The 21646-nt window shown below is 36.4% G+C and overlaps 1 protein-coding gene across 9 annotated transcripts in view; it reads left to right on the top strand.

Moving 5' to 3' along the window:
• The window catches only part of LOC144971474 (teneurin-m-like), a 258476-nt gene that overhangs the window by 190321 nt on the left and 46509 nt on the right, over positions 1-21646 (top strand). For all 9 annotated transcript variants that reach the window (XM_078912418.1, XM_078912420.1, XM_078912419.1 and 6 more), the window contains exons 6-10: positions 4697-4914; positions 10947-11087; positions 12170-12444; positions 12997-13123; positions 13920-14021. In XM_078912418.1, coding sequence (XP_078768544.1) covers positions 4697-4914; positions 10947-11087; positions 12170-12444; positions 12997-13123; positions 13920-14021 — 863 coding nt within the window. The remainder of the gene's footprint in view (positions 1-4696; positions 4915-10946; positions 11088-12169; positions 12445-12996; positions 13124-13919; positions 14022-21646) is intronic.

Below are 21646 nucleotides of genomic sequence, written 5' to 3' on the forward strand. Positions count from 1 at the left end.
TCACAAGGTCAGATACTGGTCAGATATAAAAAGTGATATCTAGTCGATTTATGAAGTACCCCACATTTATGCTGCTATCTTTATTATATTTAATTATGTTTCGGTTTTTTTTTTCAATCTTAAATTTCTTCATATTTGAAAATATGATGTTACGAGTATAAGTATAATGCGATTTTAAACCGAAATTGGGAACTTATTGAGCTCGAGGAAAGACCTCGAAGACTCAATCTTGTAACTCAAAGGTCAATATAATAATTTCCGATATCGGTCAAAAATCGTAGAATATCCTGATGCCAACAACAGCAAAAAAAAATATTAAACCGCCCCCCCCCCCTTTTTTTTTTTTTCCAAGTTCACTTTTTTGGTTCTCGTGCTCACAAAACCACTTCTTCCGCTCTACTGCGTTCTTTGTTCCTCACAGCTACTTGAACTCTGGCCCTTACGCCCGTCACTTTGCAGTCATACCCTTCTCAAAGTCACTCACTCTAATGCTTTTAGCTTTGCCCTCGTTTGTTTTGTTGTTTTTTTTCTGTGTGTTTTTTTTTTTTCTATCACTTTCTTTGGAGATTTTCTTTACACTTCTCTCTTGATTACGTTATTTTTTCTCCTCTCTTTTTTTTTTCTTTTTTTTTCTTTTGGTCCATCTTGTCATCCGTCCCCTTTACCCTCTTCAAAGTGCCACTGCTTGACCCCTCCTGTCAATCTTCATTTTTAGATCTTAGGAGGAATAGTCTTGGGCCATACAAATCCAACTCTAAAGAAGGGAAGACAGAGAGAGGGGGAAAGACAAAAAAAAAAAAAAAAAAAAGAAGAGAGAGAGAGAGAGAGAGAGAGAGAGAGAGGGGGGGGGGGGCTGTGTTCCTTGAGCTTGCTCACTTTAGTCGCTTTAGTCGCTCACGTTTCATTTTGACAATCCTCTATTCACTTAAGTAGAATAGAGTCCATTCTGGTGGGTGTTGATATTGACACAATATGGGTCTCTCTCTCTCTCTCTCTCTCTCTCTCTCTCTCTCTCTCTCTCTCTCTCTCTCTCTCGCGGATAATAGGCCCTGGACTCGACACCAGAAACCTCCGTCTTTTTAGATTGAGGCAAAACTCATTTTACAATACAATACGGTACCAATAGTGTTCTGAATGGTGTAGTTTTCTGCCTGGCATTAAGGAAATTTCTTCTCTTACTTTCACAAAAAAAATCGTATCCTTAATAGCCTATGTGCTAAGATTGGGATTGGGAAGAAAGGAGGAGAAGAACGACGACGACGACGATGACGACGACGACGACGACGACGACGAAGAAGAAGAAGAAGAAGAAGAAGAAGAAGAAGAAGAAGAAAAAGGGATGATGATGATGATGATGATGATGATGATGATGATGATTGATGATGATGATGATGTTGGAAGAAGAGAAGAAGAAGAAGAAGAAGAAGAAGAAGAAGAAGAAGAAGAAGAAGAAGAAGAAGAAGAAGAAGAAGAAGAAGCAATGTAAAAGAAGAAGACGACTGATAAAGGAGGTTGGAAATTGGTGGGCTATACCATTAATTTATCTCTATCCTTACTTATCCCCCGATGCCAGACAGGCAATACAGCCGGGATTGACGTTCCATGTCGACGGAGATAAATATAAATTGAGTCTGTGGACACAGATTGATAACTGCAGGGACATGTCTGCTGGATGGGTCGTCGGTCGTAGAGAAAATTAACTATCTGTTCCCATGTCTCCTTGATCGCTGATAGATAGTATCTCTCCGGCCCTCTATCGTGCCACAGCAATGTACCCTCCTGCCAAATTGGAAATTGGAAAAGGGTCTTTTTTTTTCTAGTTTTTTTCTTTTTTCTTTTCTTTAGAATTCCCTGTATAATAAGAGTCAGGTATTGTCCATTCAGCATAACTTACTCGAGCCTTTTATATATTATATAGCGAAATATTCACTTTAAAAGGTGCTTTACAATGAGTCCCTAGCTAGCAGCAACACTTAACATTAGGATGAGACATTATGACGCCTGTTAAGTGAAATTAGATTTTTCCCCCCGACAGATACATCGCTGTTAACGCCCAGATACCCAATTTACACATGAGGACGTTGAGAGAATGTGAGTAAAACGTCTATTCCTGGGACTCAACTTTCTGCCGTTCAGAGCGGGATTCGAACCCTAGATCTTCTGACCCTACCACAAAACAATATAGCCACACTACGTACTGAATTGGTACACATTGTGTGTTGCCGTGAAACATACGTAGATGACTTTTAGTTTCAAATAGATATGTCTGTCCCATGGCTCCAGTCTGTTACTAGATCGAGATGAACCTGAAGAAAATTGAAGTCAAAAGGATATGAGTTGAGACGTTTCAGATGTTTGACGTTTTACAAACCTCGCTGAAGGTTTTGAATTTAACTCGGAGTTTTATAAGTTAATCTAAAGATATTGATTTAAAGTTTCCAATTCATCCGGACACAGTAACGTTTTGATTGGTCATAAATATCGGATGTACCTAATCGATTCAAATAGTTGTGAAAGTATATTCTAAGACATAACGATTTTGATATCATTATTGAATCATTCTTAAGATACGCGTGCACAAAATAATTTTACTATTATTATTGATCATATTTTTACCCGAAATATAGTCGGGGGAAAATACTTTTTTATTTAGATTAATCGCAAAGGATAATAAATTGCTGTTTTAGGATTTGCAAATGGGCAAATGTCTTTAACTACGTCCAAAAAATTGGAAGAATTAATTAGAAGTTACTTGAATAAACATACCGAATTGCCAACCAAACTGTGTGACGTGATCATATTATTTTGGGTTCGAAGAGGACTAAACTAACACCAAGCCCTGTGATCTATTGGCTGTCACTAAAACAAATCCTGTTATTCCCTTCCACAATCAATGTTTGCGCCAGAAAGGGACATAAATAAACTTGCCCGTCTACTACCAGTATCGTGGAAGTGACGCTGGGCTTTAGTCCGGCCCGTTTGTTCATAACTGCCGGTGCTGCAACGATGAGGAGATGCTTTATCGTTTATCCGCCTATCAATCAACATTTTTTTTCTTTTTATCTTCGTGACGCCGTTGCTTGCTTCTTGACTCCGTCTTAAAACTGTTTTTTCTCTCTGCCTCTCTCTCTCTCTCTCTCTCTCTCTCTCTCTCTCTCTCCTCTCTCTCCTGCTCTCTCTCTCTGCTCTCTCTTCACACTCACTCTCTTCCTCTCTCTCTCTCTCTCTCTTCTCTCTCTCTATCTTCTTCTATCTCTCTCTGCGCTCTTTCCTCTCTCTCTCTCTCTGCCTCTCTCTCTCCTCTCTCTCTCTCTCTCTCTCTCTCTCTCTCTCTCTCTGCCTCTAGAGAGAAAAGACGTGCCGGCCAAGTGCGGGATAAATTATCATTTGATTTTTTTATGAGGGTGAAAGTTGATTTTTAACACCGGTTGACAAAAGAATTGACGCCTTGTTTGATGAAATGATTGCCTCGCTGTTTGGTTTTCTTGATTAGATTTCTAATTGACAGCGTTGGTGGTGATTAGATTTTTGTTTTGTTTACTGCGTGCTTGAAATCTGAAATATTATTAAACCCACTTCGGTGCTGTATATTATATATATATATAGGAACAGTTTTGAAGAGATGTTTTTCTAATCTGTCGACTCTCTAATCCCATTTCTACAGACGAAGTAAATGATATTCAGTTTTTATGATGTTTAATATTTTTTGCATGTGTTTATTTTTGTTCATCAAAAGGGTTGTTTTTTAGCTACCTACTCAAAACTCAATACAACTTGAATGAATACAACAGTCTTTTTTCTTCCATTTCCTATCAATAAAACTCTCTAGTTTCTCAGTAGACACCTTCACATTTTACACCACTTATTAACGTTACCGCCAAATACTCATAATACGAGTTAATATAATAATTTAATAATGTATCTGTTCCAATGATACTTAGATTGTGCAATGTGGCTGGCTTTCATTTGATTTGAAAGAGAAAACATTTTACATTTTTAACTCACTCAACCCTAACACCGATTATATCCGTTGTATACCAAGGGAATACTTTTACCCCACGCCTATTTATTACATTTTTTAAAGACAAATTATAGGCGTAGTATCAAAGCTAATGTTTTTAGATTTTACATGTTAATGGTAGTTGTTGGAATTTGTGCTTGTGTCCAGATGAGACTTATAGGTGATCTCAAACTAAATACATTGGTCATTGGTGGTATGCTCTTGGAATCTGCACCAATTCCCTAGTTGTACCATTCCCCTTTGTCTTACCATTTCTTGGTTGCTTTAATTGGAATTCTAGAACCTTTAACTATCAAATATTCTCCCTTTTTACGGGCGCTGATATGACCTAAATGTGTTGCAAGCGCCGTAAAACCCTTAAAAACAAAAACAAACAAAAAACAAAAAACAATAAAACTATCTATGCACATGCTCATTTTTAATACATTTTTTTCCAATTTTGAAAAGTAGCAAAAATCTCTAGGATTGAGTGAGTTAAAAACGCAGTAGCGTCCACGAACTTAATTTTATTTTTAGTTGATAAAAATTTTAATGTAAACAACCAGCTAGATGTTTTCATTGACATTCTTACTGCCACCCTTATTTTTATGTGAACAAAAACACATTCATTATCAAAATACCTGATCTTAGACAATTAATATTTTATTTATATTCAATTTCTCTTTTCCTTTTCAGACAAGTCATAGGATATCCTCCATTCGGGGTGCCGCCAACTTCTATTCCCCCGACCGGAAGTTATCCCCCTTCCAGCGACTACCGCTACTATTCTAAATTTAGTAACGCCGGCACCCGGATGAAGAAGAAACTCGGCCAGAGATGCACGTGGAAATGCACGGCAATCATTCTACTCATCATGTGTGTAGCGCTGTTGGCATGTACTCTTTATTTTGCTGGTGAGTAAAATGGGTAAAATGTAAATGGATCATTAATTAAAAATCAGCCTGCTTAACAAGACGTAGGGGTGAGGGCAAAGGGTTGTTTTGATTACGCCAGTTTTTTGTTATGTTTTATGTTTTGTTTGTTATTTGTTTTGGTTTTTTTTTTTTTGTTGGTTTTTTTCATTGGGGGTTTGTTTTTTCTCTTTTCCTGCCTTCTTCCTTTTTTCTTTTCTTTTGTTGTTGTTTTGGTCTTTTTTTTTTTTGTTTTTTTTTTGTTTTGTGTTTTGTTTTGTTTTGTTTTGCTTTTTTGGTTCACTTTATTTCTTTACTTTATTAAGGGGGGGGGGGAGGGAATTGGCGATATTAATGCCATAGACGTATCATGAACAAATGCTATCAATTCCTCTAAGCAGGAAAGGAATGAGGTCATATTTGTGATTTATCATTGGAGTCGTGGCCAATAGCCGCCCTCTTTGACTTTTCCTGAGAAGGTTAATCTATTTCCTCGAGAGGCTAAACGGGCTGAGATTGAATTTTTTTTATGCATTCCTACCCTGTAATGTATCACGCCTCCGTATTTCTTTGATTTCCTGATACCAGGATAAATATCGCCATAATATAAACACTTTTTGGGCGAAACACGTCATCTTGTCCGGCTGTCCAAGCTTGAGAGATTACTCCGCCACACTAGACTTAGTCATGGGACATTTTTTTGTGACCCGAGATTTGTTGTCTTGCTTCTCATTTTTATAGTCATTTTATTAGTTAATCTTATTTCGACTCATAGACTCATAGTTTACTCAAAGATTGGGTTTTGGCGTGTCAGACAGAAAATTGCCAGAAGTCTTGAGAGGTATGGAATAGATGAAGTTATTTGATGGTATAAAGTGGTAAAATTGATGTGGATTGAAAGACTCAATGAAAACTCTAGTGCGAAAAGTTCATTCAAGTGATACCGAAAAGTAATGGAAACCAGCGGAATATCAATACGTTTTTGAAGCATGGAGTAATGAAAACTATCGAAATCTCTTCACAACGCAAGCTTCCGATTTCCATCCCAATGTCAACATTGTGATCCCGATCAAAGTGTCGTTTCTACAAATGATTTGGAATTTCTCGTTTATTTGACGTATCCATTTGAGGACCGGTGATGGTCGTAGCGTGCCGCGGAATACAATCCAATTCCCCATTCTGACGGGAAATTTTGTCCTCCAGTCCTGAAAAGCCAGCCCAACAAGACCGTTACACTCCAAATCCTCACGCCCCATCTTGATAGGGTTGATAGGCTGGGCGCCTGGGTTAATTTGAGCCCCTTGTCCTCGACTGTTATTCCAACGGCCTGCGTCGAGTCCTTAAGTAAACTGGCATTTCAGTAGGGCACGTGCGGGGAATGAAAGGCCCGAGTTCTGTCGTACTCTGAAAAACACATTATTGACAATTTTGGCCAGGAAATTCGTCCTTCAAATATCGATCTATTAAAATGACCCTCGTCTTGACAAGACGCTTAAACCTGGGACTTCGTCAAGTCACAAGTTTGAGAGTTTTGGCCAAGATGAGGGAACTTTTAATTAATAGATATATGAAGGAACAGTCTTCTAGCTAAATTTTTTCAAAGTTATTTGTTTAAAGCACGACAGAGTTATTGTTTCGCACACGGACATATTACCTTTTTATTTATATTTTTCGCCAGAAAACTCACCTCATTTTATTCACTTAATATAGAGATACCCCTCACTTTGTCAAAACATCTTTAATCTGACTTTATTGAAGTCTCAGTTTTAAAACGCTGTGACAAGATTTGAATCTATCGACTTATGAAATGAATTAGGGATCATGGCCGAAAAATGAAACAACGTGTTTTGTCGGCGTTTGGTCGAATTTTGATGGACAGGAAAAGACCAGTCGTTCGTGGCGGGCTCGGAGAAAGAAGTCGAAGAAGAAAAAGAAGTCGAGGGAAGTAATCGATCTGTCGCTGGAAGGTGGTTGGAACAGTTGGAGATAAAGCAAACACTTTTGAAGTATTTGTCAGTCGCGTTATTTCGGCATTATTGTTGATCTGGCAACTCTTTTTTTTTTTTTTGTTGTTGTTGTTGTTGTAAAAAGAGAAACAAAACAATAATTAAAGTATTGAACAATGAACAGAGAAATCTGGAAAATGTTTTCAGTCATCATTTTTTTAAAAAGTTGTTTTTATTCAACTAGATCCCGTGGTTCACGTTTGTTTTTGATCCCGTCAGAATCGGTCATCTTGTCTTTCCGCCCTATCCACCCAGCCAACTACGAGTTTGTTTTTCTTCTGTCGTTATGTCGGTGTCTGCAAGGAATCCACCCGCTCCTTTTTCTTTCTTTTTTTTTATTTGACTTGAACTAGTGAGACTAGACGGAGTGAAACTGTCACGAGTGATGGAGATGAGATTATCAATTGAACGATATAATAGAAATTTTTGAAATGTAATTATCTGAGAGGGATGTCTGGAAACAAAAATTGGATGTTGGTCTTAATGAAAATTATAATTTCATTTAGGAAAACTCGTCCAATGAACACGATTGGAAGTTAAAGAAAGCGCAGCAAATAAATTATTTTTGCGGCTACACTCAAATTACAGCTGGCATTATTTGAATCAACTGATCAAGTTTCTAGGCATCGTTGTGTCAGTTATTCCCCCTTGAGCTTTGACCAATGAAAATAATTATCAAGTTTGCTCTTTTGTTAACCAGTCCACATCCTCAATTTTTTTTATTATTTTGGAACTTCTTTGATGATCCACGCTCAAATAAAAATAAAACATGCAGAACAAGAAGGTTTAAGAAGAAAACAACATACACATGATATAATGTATGGCCTGTCGCTTTATGTCTGGGTTAGAAAGATGCCAGAAAGAGGCTTTACATTTTAAATGACATGAAATGTGAAATTTTGTCACTTTCAGACATTAAGTTCATTATACCTTGATAAATCCTATTTTAAAAAAACGAATCCAAGTCTTTTATTTCAGACTTTAAATTTATTTCTTAGCATCAAAATTAACCCGAGATATTAATAGGCTTCAACAGTCGTTACGTCACTTCCCTTGCAATGACGCATAGTAACCTAGCAACTGGTTCTAAACTATCGGAACAATGGCGGACGCCCTTATGAAATACTTCTTCGGCGAGTATGAAAGTGTATCCAAAGGAGATAAACATTATAAATCTGAACATATTTTGACTTTTTTTATACGTTCTGATCACATGACATGTGAAAAAGTTCTAGCCAGCATGAAGAATAAAACGTACTGATTTTCTTTGTTTAGAACCAAGCTGCTCGTTGCTGGGCGGAAGTGACATCAGACTATTGAATTCTATTACCGTTTCGTGGCGGTATGTCATAAGTCGATGAATCCAACTTACGGGATGTATCAGACCAGGCGATTGGGATTAGAAAATATGAATAAATGTAGTAGATATGTTTGGAATACAGAATCAAGCTGACCGACACATTGCATTCGACAAAGATAAATTTAAATAAAGATTTGGAAATGCCATATAATAATATCATTATGAATAGTTCAGTAATGATTTAGATTTTTACACAGTTAATGCTGAGATTGTATGTGTTTTTTTTTCTACTTGGACAAGTATGACACAGAAACAATGAGAAGAGTATTAAACAACTAACACACACACACACATACACTCACGCACACATTCACACATACACACTCTCACGAGCATTTACACTCACGCACACATACACACACACACACACACACACACAATTGTATCGTATCGAATTGTATCATTTAAGAGCCAATATGCTTTAAAAGCATATACATTGTGCTCTTTGTAACGTTCGTGCATAGATAACATTTTTCAAACTGATATATAAACAACATTCATTGTTAATTTGACTATGTTTGGCTACAAATCGCTGTTTCAAATTATTAAATCTCTCACATACAAATACGTTTCATAGTCAAAAGTCGTAGTTTCATTTCTCTATTAGCATCCGTTTGATATGTCCCTTTTTATACATTTGATAGTTCCAATTAATTTATATACAAAATGCAAATCATATTCACTGTTATGGTTACATTCGTAATTCAATTAGATATTGCGATCACGGAAGTATAGATACAACGTATAGGCTTATTGTTGTGCTAGTTTTTAAATTCTGGCAATTGTTATAGTTGCTGGCACCAGTTATAGTGAATCACACAATCTATAGAGCTATATATGGTAACTTGCCAACACGTTTTTCATCCGCATTCCGCAATGTTTCTATGGGAATACTTGAAGTATCTAATCAGAAAGGAGACAAATCCTTCGATGTATAATATTATGCTGTAGGAAATACACACTTAAAACTCCATTTAGTTCATTGTTGCCAGACAACTTGTAAATTTATTTATATATATATATATAAATACACACACACACACACATATATATATATATATATATATATATATGTGTGTGTGTGTGTGTGTGTGTGTGTGTGTGTGTCGTAAAGTAGAATAGGCTGTTTTAAGTGGGATGTTAAACAGAAGCGTTGGAATCAAGTGTGTGGATATATCACGCAAATGTTGTTTTCCACACGGTGTCAGGGGAGTCAACTCAAACAATCTTGTCTATCAAGAAGATCTCAGGTCAGATACTTGTCTGCAAGATGACCAACAAAACAAAACGCAGACTGACATTTGGGAAGAGTGTGTGTGTGTGTGTTTTTGTGTGTTTGTGTGTGTGGGGGGGGGGGGGGAATCTTGAATTAGTTTGCACGGAAAACCCAATTAATTATTCGTTCCTGCCTGTGTTATTTCTGAGATCAGTAAACAGTGTCGATGTTTCTTGAAGTGGAAAAGCTGAAATTAAACGCGGGATATTCCGATGTGCTAAAAGAAATATGATGATATGATGATGCCGTGAGCCAAATAAAATACGATAATAACAATGATGAATAAATATGCTACAGACGTTGACTGATTAGAATATGGATGATAGGGGTGATAATATTATGACGAATGTCAACCCAGACAAACAGATTAAATAGCATTTGACCCATCCGTAGGGAGGAGAACTTTGATAGCCCTCTCAGATGAAGGTCGCCTTAATGACTTGCCCTTTCCAACCCCCGTTTATGATTTTTAAAAGTCAAAGACCGATTTGAAAGTAAAATTTGGGTATTATTCATGAGAAAACATTGAAGATTACCTCTTTACTCTTAATAAATGTCCAACTCAACTCGACAGCTCTGTTGTAAACACTCTTTACAAAAAATACGGTGATAAACACTAAAAAGAAAGAGAAAATCGTTATCATAAACTTTTTGAAAATTATTAGCAGTTCATTCAATTCTGGGTGTTTTGTCCTTCAAAGAAAATTGACACAACAATTAATAAGTCTCACAGTTCACAGTTTATTGGGGCAAATAAACAATACACAAGTTAAATCTTTGGCAAAAACCCAATTAAACAAATAAAGTTTATTTAAAGAATATGTAATTGTCTCTAATATGATTTATTTTTCAATTAAGCTTAAATTTGTTAAATTGGGTTGTTGTCAAAAATGCACACGTATTTGATTGATCAATTTAAGGTCAACAATGATAGCAGACAAATAATGTGACAGAGGCAATCTTTGACTTAGGTAACTAATTGTTCCAGAGTTCATTTATTCATTTTAGCTTCAATAAAATTACAAATTAATCATGACCTTCATTGTCCACCCCCTCTCTCCTTACCGGCCATTGTCCGGATTTTCCCCAAAACTTCACACCCAACCTATACAAAAATAAAGTTATTTCACTCAAACACAAAATCTGTTAGATAGTTCCTGCTATTCAATTTTTTTTCTGCTAAACGATCTCTTCAACACAGTGTTAATATACTTTAACTATAGCAAAGATTTTTGTTCAAATATTATGATATACAAAAGAAATCAGAATGAGAAAAATGTTGACTGCTTCGTAACGAATGTGACGATTTTCCTATGGGTGGTACGGAGAGAGTTAACTTACCATTGTCCATCCCTTATAAAATACTCCAAATTTGTTTTATTTTTATTCGCAGTGAGATCTATGAGAGAAGAAAAGAAGGTGGAGAAAGATTGCAATACCAATACCCATTATGGCTCATCAGACATACCCCCGGGCAAGAATCAGACTTCCGGTCGATACGATCCTAGTCATAGAACATCCGGCACGCCCATAGGTAAGTGTTGCCCTATTTTTTTTCAGACTGGTAAACTATGCTTATGTAATATGATAAGACTACTTTGCAAATTTGCGGCTATGTGGTCTTGTGGTATGACATCGCCTTCAGATTGGAAGGTCCTGGGTTCGACCCCCCCCCCCTTCTGAGCGGCGTATAGTTTAGTCCTTGCAAATGGCTGTTAATCACATTCTATCATTGTACTCGGGTGCAAAATGAGTATCTGACCGGGAAAAATTGCAATATCGTCTAACAGGCTTCCATGTCGTCCAGTATGCTTCGTATTGGTCTTGTTGGCCAGCGACCCTTTGTAAAGCAATTTGAGCACGTTTAGTGGATGTATTTGTAGTTTAGGGGTCATTGTTAGTAATCTGAATAAGTTGAAAACGTTGTCTTCATTGGAATGTTGGGGAAAGCCTTCAACTACCAGGTATTTGATAATAATCCATTGTTATCAGACAATTATATTTATCAAATTAATATATAAAGTTTTGCTAGTGGTTCTTGGTTGTATATTTTTTACATTTTTGTGCATTTGCATATGCATATGTACACATTGTCGCCATAGATTCTCAACCTTGTATTTATACATTTTTATGCATGACACGTCTGTAAACGAATTTCCATTTTTTTATGAATAAAGTATATATTATTATTGTTATAAAGATCGTCTGGAGCGAGCCGTGAACACTCTTCATTGTGGTGCTCTAAGACTTTTAAGTAATTTTAAAATGCGGTTTTGATCTGATAGAATAATTTTTATGAACCAAGTTTTTCCCTCAAAGACACAAGCAATCTTCCCACCACGGGGTAGTTACCTTGAAATTTCGTTTTTAGACATTCTTTTGAAAAATTTAGTTAACTTATCGGATAAGGTTTAGGAATCAAAAGGAATAACTTAAAAGTGTCCAAGTAAACATATTGGGAGTTGTTTAATCGTGGCATAGGAAGAAAAGGATATATCCCTGATATAGAATTTAAACTAGTGTTACTTAGGGCTCAATGCAATGCGTTTTTCTCTCGGTTTTCCCTCCATTGTTCCCAGTTATGTGATATGGTTTTCCCATCTTTGCATATTGCAGGTTCTATAGCACCAACAACAGAAGCGCCAACGTCACTCAAGCCTGGAAGACCCTCGGAAAAGTCAATACCCCCGGGAACCTTCTCGGTGTACCAGTTAGATCAGCGGTACTCCGGCAATATGAAGTTCAATCTTACGGTCCCCACAGACGCTATGGTGGGTGTCTACGGAAGGCGCGGAATGCCACCGACCCATGCCCAGTTCGATTTTTTCAAGGTCATCGACGGTACCAGGGTTGGTGGTAGCGCCAATGGCTATAGGAATAAAAGGGCGCTGGTGAGTAATCACATTCTCTAATGAGCTATAGGCTGGTCAATTATCAAATTGAATGCTTGAGTGTATAGATAGTATGAAGTTGACGTCACTCCGGTCTTTGTTATTGCTTTTTGCCATCCGCGTTTATGAGTTTCTCACTAAACGGTATTAACCAGACTATAAAGTTTCAAGGTTACACATAGTTTTGTGTGTTGGTCCGTTATTCTTCCGGATGGCAATGTTGTGAGTTTATTAGCCAAGCGCACACTATCAATAGCCAATGGCAGTTTACGCGGGGCGTTATATAGATAAATTTAAAGAAGCTAGAAATTTTATATTAAAACGATATATCTCATCAACGATTCTTAATTTCTTTTCATTCAAACGAGTACTCGAACTATGATGTTTTGGAACCACTTGGGTAATCTTGTTAAAACCAAATCTATCTAAAGCTTCCCAATAAGCTTTTTGTATCGATTGCTATATATTAATACTAGCCTCTTGAAGACAATGCTAGAAGAAACAAGCTATTGGGCAACTCAATAACAGATATATAATTGCTTTTCGTCTCAGCGTGGCAACTCCTACATTGCCCACGACACGGCTCTGGTAGAATACTTGAGCAAAGGGAACTGGTTCATCGGCATCTACAACGACAGGAACATCCCACAGACTATTCGATTGATGGCCGAGCCTCAGCGTGAGTACATTTATTTATATTATAAAATATATATATTTACAGCAATAGTTTTAATTAAGCTCCTCTAAAAAAAACAAATCGTTGTGTTCTGAGTTTATTTAAGCCTCCCAGATCCTTGCACCACAATCAAAGTCTTTAATATCGGAAACTCTTCGATAACAAACCAGTTACGCTACAATTTATAGGGAAATCAAAGCTGGTAAATTTGCCTTCACGTGCAATAAAACAATGCATTTTTCTTTTGTTTTCGGGGTTTTTTCTGTTAGCTTTGTTATGATTTGTTTTTGTTTCATTTTTTTGTTTCTTGTCGTTTAAATTTAAATTGTGCCATTTCTCACCGCTCAAAATACATTTTCCTATTTTCCGAGACACCCATCGCTCACAGTTGTTTCGACAAGATTCAAACCACCTTTCTAATAATAGCCAATCTCTCTTGGGTACAAATATATGGTTATTAGATTGATGTTTTTGTTTTCGAAAGTACTGTATTTCTGACTAAACAAATGGGTTAGTCGGCCAAAACAAAGTAGACACCGTATTTTTGGTAACCACATCGTGACAAAAACTCTTCTGGGAACTGGTGACCCGGAAACGTTTATACAAGGGCCTTTTCTTATCAAAGACAGTGTGATATAACAATGCTTGTAAAATATTGATTTCAATGTATGCCATCTATCTAATCCATTGTTTTTCAAACCAAAGTTATGAAGATATGTTTTTAACTTTTTTTTTGGTTACTCTCCTGGGGGTCTATCGATTTATAGATATGTGATAGTTGTTATTTTCGAATCTACAGAAATGGATACAGGATGTACCAATAATTGCCATGGTAACGGCGAATGCAATGACGGCAAGTGTCACTGTTTTCCTGGTTACACCGGAAGAGACTGCGCTCAGAGTAAGTAATCTTGTCTGGACCAAAAATTGGTTTTTGTTTGTTTGTTTTTTGTTTGTTTTTTTTTTTTAATGAAAATTCTATATCGGTCCTGGTAGAGAACATAATATAATGGGTTCGTGTAATTTTGTTTTGTTCATGAACAACAACAAAATCTCCTATCGTTGTAGGGTTTCAGGATTCGTTGTTTTATTTAATACCATAACATTGTTTTAGCAGATCAATTTATAACTTAATGTAGTCTGGTTGCTATTTGAAGCTTGCTCGTCTTTCTCCGGACGTCTTCTTGTTTTCTTCATTTTTGTTTTGATTTATGTTGCCCAAATTTCAACGTCATCTCATTGTAATGTGACCGAGAGAAGAAAAGAAGGATAAAAAAGAGGTCTTCTTTGGTAGAGGGGGATCAATCGTAGCCATCGTTATGTTAGAGCCTGACACTGAAATCCAAAAGGACCGGCAGTTTGACGTCATTATTTGTTTTTTTGCACCGCCTCGTGAGTTGTCAGTAGAGCTCATGGAAACAAGTCATTTCATTAGTTGAACTATTGAATTCAACTCACGATTTGTTTGTGTTTTATTTTGTTTTTTTTTTTTTGTGGCAAAAGACTGGCATTTGACGTCATTTTTTTGTCAGTATCAGGCCATAACTTTACCAAGGCCACGGATCAATGCCCTAAACTAGTATACATCGCTGTTTGTGCTTATTTCCTATCTAACAACAATTTGCCCTTTTAACATCCTTCTGTCTCGTCTTGATTGATTTATTTTCTGGGGTTTAATTAACATGTTTGTTCGGTCATTATTTTATCAGATAATGTGTGTGGGGGGGGGGGGGGGGTATGGGTGCTGTTATGCACGATTCAGAGTCCTTACACTAATTTGAAGGGAAATTATAAAATTTAATAATACGCATTTTAAGCATGGATAGAATGATGACACGGATGATGTATTTGAATAGCTCGTCACAGTCACCACATTTATAAAATGAAACCTGAAACTTCGAATAGCCGTGTTTTTGCTTCGCTGATGGTTTGGGTTTTTATTTTCATTTCCGTGACTTGATATTTTATCCCAGATTAATTGGATCATTTCGACAATAAGATGCATTTCTTTTCAGATCGTTTATTGTCGGTTGTATTCTTAGATTAATTGTCTCTTGGAGCTGTAACGCCTACGGTGTCGGGGTTTATCCCTGTCTCTGTAGTGGTAAACGGATAGTAACAATTGCTTGCTATCCTTATATAGGACGTTAGTCTGTCTTAAAGTACGTTCCCCCAGATCAAACAAACACAGCAACCCAATTATTTCTCGGTGGACGGGGGGGGGGGGGGGTGATCTAAATCGGTCCTTTTAATTATGAGGTAAGTGCATTATCAATTGGTCTATCAGGACTGACTTATAAAAGCACTTATAAAAGTGCTGTTGATTAATTTTACTACACTGTTTTGTGTGGTGAAAAATCATGAAAAAAGTGAAATAAGTAACGTAAGAGAAAAGAACGAGAACTGTCATATTATTATGTCAAACCGCTATAGTAAAACAAATATTCAAGCTAGCACACATCAAACCCATTTTGAGTGCCCATTTCTCTAGGAATAAATGTTAACTTGTGGAATTGAAATGACCCTCTCTTGACGATGAGATGCCGGATTTTTCATTCCTCGACCCTTTTCTTCTTCTTTCCCCCCCCCCCCCCCCCCCCCCCCCTTCTTTTTTATGTTTTCGGAAATATTACACACACAAAAATGGTTCGTGCGCGGGGAGACGTTTAGTAGACGCCAAGGCACCAATTGGTTCTCTTTGAAATGATCGATTCTGTTGGGTAATAAATTAACACCCCAGACTATTAATAAAACGCTACAGGGCTTCTTGGAAGAGTGGTAGCTACTTGCTATCGTATTTATTTGCATTCATGTTTTTGCTCTCGTTTTCACTTCTCTTTTTCAGAAATTGTTGTGCACTATACACATAGATATATAATAATATATAGCTTGATATGATATATTGATCCGAGATTTAGATTGTTATAGAAATTTAAGAATGATCTGTGATTTTTAAACATTTATAATCGTCTTCTAGACTACTGTATATCATTTTTTTTTTCTCATACTGATGTTATAAGTCGATCCTACATAATACACGAGTTTCACAAGTCGATAAAAGAATGGATTGAAAATCGCTGTAATAAGAATACTTTCTGTTTCTGTAGTTTTTACTTTATCTTTACTGAACAATGTGGACCCCCAAACCTACTTTTTACAAAAAAATAGATATATTATTATTACTTGAGAGTATCAAGAGAGGTTTTAAATCATGTCATTATTTTTTTTATTTATTTATTTTTTTTGTTGTTGTTGTTGCGGATGAGATTATTATTACCTGATAGAATCAAGAGAGATTCAAATATGACGTCATCATCTTTTGTTGCGGATGTGCTAGAATTGTGTAGAATCAGTTAGGCCTATAGAGCAGTAAAGTTAGGTGCCCCAAACGTAAACAAAGGTCGAGAAGCACGTGGCAAACCACATGTTCCTGTCTTGACAGCTCACGTTCAAATGTAAATAATAGAAAAAAAATAACCTTTAAAATTTGGCTGTTAGGTGGCTAAAGAAACACATATTCATAAATACTCGATCATGCATCAAATAATGTCTAGATATGGATATTTTATGGAACAAAAGGTAAAATTTTCTAAAATTTATCAAAAGTTACAGTCTATCTATTTTTAGACCAGAGCAAATTATTGCGCTGGTGTGAACAAAACGAGAATTATTCGGAGCCTGATTTTCATAATAATTTAGCCTTATATTATTATTTCTGCAACTGTTAGATTTTATGTAAACATATTTTCAATACTGAAAGTGTATGGCCTACAACTCAAACTACAAAATTGGGAGACCTATATTGTGCGTAAATTATTCCGGTCCCTGACGGAAATCACTAGCAACTTGTTATTGTTTACGTTTGGGGCACCTAACTTTACTGCCCTATACTCACAATGACAGCCAAAAAGGACTCGTGCTATACGCATTTATTAGTCGCCATTTGTTTGTAATTGTTCCAGTAATTTATAGATCTAGTCTATAATATTTACATCCAAAAATGAAAACATGTCATATTTTTTTTCCGATTCTGGACTACTCTTGTTTTAAAATGTTACAATTTAGGATAGGCATTAGATTGGCCAACTAACTCTTTTACCATGGCAGATGTCATTTTCTTTTCTTTTTTTTTTAATGACACCTTTCGTCAAGTGTATTTTTACGAAATAAAAAAAAAAAATAAAAAAAAGAAAACCAAGGCGGAAAATCAATATAAAAAACACACGTTATAATGTTCCTGATGACAAGTGACAGTTCCTAGAATGAAACTCCTTTCTAGAGTGGGAACAGCTTAGGTCTCAGGAGGCCTCGTAGGAAATGAGTTATGCATAGTCAAACGACAGGGCGAATAATTTCCACCGGAACTATTTTTTTTTATAAGTTCGGTCTCTCTTATTTCATTTTTTTTTTGGGGGGGGGGTGGTTAGGGGGTGGTTTTCAGTTTTTTTCTGGTCGGTGAAATAATAAATATTGACTGTATAAGGGACTCGAAATTAATGGATGAAGTGATCCGACTAGAGATTTATGCTCTTGGGAAGTCAGGAAATATGGAACCGGGAATGGGATGGATATTGAAGTTGCCAAAATTACCGATGGGAACAAGAGTTGGAATTTGGCTGTTTTGTTTTATCCTTAAACGCTAATAAAATCCCCGGGCTATATTTTATAATAAATTGTTATTCGTTGTCTTGTAATGACAACATTTCGCATTTATATCGTTCTAAGTTTTCCAGAGTTTGTTAAACATATAAAGGTGAAAACTATGAAGCCATATTATTATTAAGTTCGTTTCTCGGTCCAGGGCTACAAAATCAACGTTTATCAACGCTAGACGCGACGGAAGATACATAATCAATAATTAAGTAAATAAATAAATAAATGAATGAATGAATGAATAAATAAATAAATAAATAAATAAATGAAAAGGGAAAAATAAAGTAGTGCTTATTTGGCAATTTAAAAAAAAAAATTGATGATGTTCAGAAGCAAATGTCAATGTTGAACAAAGGAGGAACGATCTTCAGATCTATTTGGTTTTTCCTTTGTCAGTAATAATAAAGGCTAATTGTCCAAAGGTAATTCAATAAAATGGATGATATTATAATGGAATATTTTGCTGCTTGTAAAAAAAATGGATAGTAAAATTATAACGTTGGGTTTTTGTTTTTTTAAGAGAGAGAAACAAACTTCTTCGCACGAAAGTAGAGTGGTGACGAATTCTAAAGTATATCAACAATAATTGAGTTACAGTATATCAAATCAAATAAAATCCAATAAGATAAGTAGGCTGGTGGAAAGCAGGAAGCGAAACCTAATTTTAGGAATTGACAGGGATACAGTCAACTAGTTACAGCGGGAATCTTTGGAGCAAGAGAATGAAATAAGGTAGAATTTATTGGAAAGTAGGATGGCCCTATGATTTTGGTCGTTTTACAACTTGTGAGCAGGGCAGTCCCTTGGGGGGTTACCGTTCAGGATTGGTGGACACATTTTCCTGGGCGTGTGAAATTTGACGAAACAACGGCTGACACGATGTTGTTGTGAGCGGTGAAGCAACTGTTATTAGTTATGAGATTGGTGGTGGTCAGTAAATTGCCCAACACCCCCTAGGTGGCACATTTTTTAGAAAAATTGTGAATGTAATAGAATTAAGAAATTGGACTTTGGCAAACTTGTTGGGAGCCTCGTCAATTAACGGATGGTGATTTCATTAATGGGTTTTTATCTCGCATCATAGTGATTGCCTTCGGATCGGAAGGTCCTGTGTTCGAATCAGGATCTGAGTGGCGCATGGTTAGGTCTTTGGAAACATTTTCTCATCGTACTTAGATGTAAAATGTGTACCTGGATGTGTCTATGTCGGAAAAAAAAAAACATTGTAATAAGGCGATATATTCGAAAACGTGTCAAGTGTTGCTGATGCCACACTGCCAGAGACCCACTGTAAAGCACATTGAGCACGTTTAGTAGTGGATATTGAGTTATATAAATACTCAAGTTTTATGGTACGACTATTAAGAAAAATTTTGTATCCTTTTGTATTTCAATATAAGTAAAGAATAATTGATAGAATACTTAAGACTAAGAAACGCTCTACTTTAATTGGCTTGTGCCGGATGGCCCAAGCTCATATTTGGAAAGCGAGAACTGTGAACTGTTTGGGAGGCGTTATTGGATTGGTCGGGGATGGTTTATGGGAGATCAGGGAACTGTAACCATAACTCATCTCAAAGGTTGCCACAACAATTATGAAATATCACGAGATGATGTCTTGTCTCGTGTAAGTTTGGACAATATCACTCGGCGGTATCACTCATATCCAATTAATAAGATCTTCGCGTTCGCGGCTATATTGTTATGGTCTTGTGGTATGACACTCGTCTTCGGTCTAGGGTTCGAGTCCAGCTCTGATGAGCGGCGGATAGTTGAGTCCTCTCCGCGTATTCAATTGTAAAATGAGTAGCCTACCTGGCTGGTAACAGCGATGCCTCCAGTCCAAAACAAAAATTAATATCGGTGACAAGCGCCGCGCCTCGTTTTATAATTTAAGTGTTGTTGTTGCTCTTGACCCATTGTAAAGCGCTCATTTTTTTACGGCGAAGTCCCATTTTTGAGAGTTTTTGCCAAGACGAGGGTCATTTAAATCGATTGATATTTGAAGGACGAGTTTTCTGGCCAAAGTTTTTCGTGCATGTTTTTCCAGAGTACGCCAGTTACTGGTTAAATATTTCACTCTTCCAATTGCAGTCAAACCAAGAAATAATTCTGTATATTCGTAATTTGAACCAATTTCTGTTCTCTGCCTTCAGTACTATAGAATAGTTTCCATATAAGAAAATATTTAATATTTCATCAATTACAATATGGTTGACGATTTTAAATATAGCTTCCAGTCTCATCGTCTAGTCAATAAGCATAATATTAAATATATTATTTCAATTTCAAGACGAAGGTCAAAGCTTCTAGAATTAAAAAATCCATACCAGTTTGTTTCTATTTACAGCACCAGGCCACTAAGCAGATTAAAATATACTGTTTTGATGTTGGTTTTTGATTTATTTGAATCTTTCGTATTTTGATGTAGTTGCACAACCAACCACACAAGTCGATTTATTCAAGTCATTTGATTGAGGTCAGGAAGGTATTAAATTAAATGGAAAAGACACTGACATCAAGTCGGCTCATCCAGGCGTTGTGAGTAGTTTTCATGAGAGGTGGATTGTGGTAATAGACAGAATACGGTCGATGTCAACTCATCTGAGAATGCATAACACATTTGAATATATCAGTTTTAAAAAGAACAGACTACAAAACAAAAGCCAACCCCCCCCCCCCCCCCCTAACAAAATACAAAAACAGATATCGTTTAAGTGATGTATCTATATTTTTATAGTTTTTGGTTATTGGCTGAAGACGGGTTTTGAGCCCGAAACATTCCGTGTTTGGTATTTTCTTCTTCTCTATGTTTTTGGAAGCTGTTATTATTATGTCTATTAATTTTTGTTTTTGCCTTTTTACAGTCCACAACTTTACAACGCGTACTTTTGTATAGATATGTCTATTGGATGTAAAAAGATTTGTGATTGTTTCGGCATGCAGGTCTAGTCTAGTCTAGCAAGCGTTTATTTCAGGGATGCATTTTCAACATGCTCTATTCCAATATTTCACACATAAATGAGGTTGTAAAATACAAGACAACACGATTATCTCAAAATTTACAAAGCTCGTTTAATTTACCGATGTTTAATGATTGTATTGGCGTCATGGCATATCAACAAGCCTGTTTTCTGCTTCTTCTTCTTCTTCTTCTTCTTCTTCTTCTTCTTCTTCTTCTTCTTCTTCTTCTTCTTCTTCTTCTTCTTCTTCTTCTTCTTTCTTCTTCTTCTTCTTCTTCTTCTTCTTCGTGTGTGTGTGTGTGTGTGTGTGTGTGTGTGAGTGTGTGTGTGTTGAGGGGCGGGATGAAGGGGGTGTCAAAGCTTCTTATATTATGATGGCGTTCAATTATGAACGTGGTACTCATTCTAGTTTATTTCATTCTAGCATGATTTACTTACTGGTATACGACATACTAAAATACTAGTTAGAATAGTAAACATTGAAACAGATAAGAGGGATTAGTTAACATTTAACAAAAAAGATATGAGGCAGATTATATATGCTAATATTATGTGAATTCATACAGGGAAAATCACTTGCAGAGCAATGCATTGATACAACAACACTCACAATAAATCAAGTCGACAGACACGGTAGTTAAAGTTAAAGACTTAATACTTCAGAATAAATAAGCCTGGTGATTTGGAATAATAATAGAGTGACGGGGTAACGTTTTACTGACAGGCCAGATGATCTAAGTACCGGTTTACACGCTGTGATTTGTCCTCGATTTGTGACTGTATAATGGCTCACAATCGTTACAAGCACTCACACATAAAAACTCATACGTGCGCGCGCACGTACACACACACACACACATACACATACACCCCCCGAGTGATAGAGAGAGAGAGAGAGAGAGAGAGAGAG

The sequence above is a fragment of the Berghia stephanieae genome, chromosome 4 (genome assembly GCF_034508935.2).
Source record: "Berghia stephanieae isolate SIO BIC M18660-M18661 chromosome 4, UCSD_Bste_1.3, whole genome shotgun sequence".
Classification (NCBI taxonomy): Eukaryota; Metazoa; Mollusca; class Gastropoda; order Nudibranchia; family Aeolidiidae; genus Berghia; species Berghia stephanieae.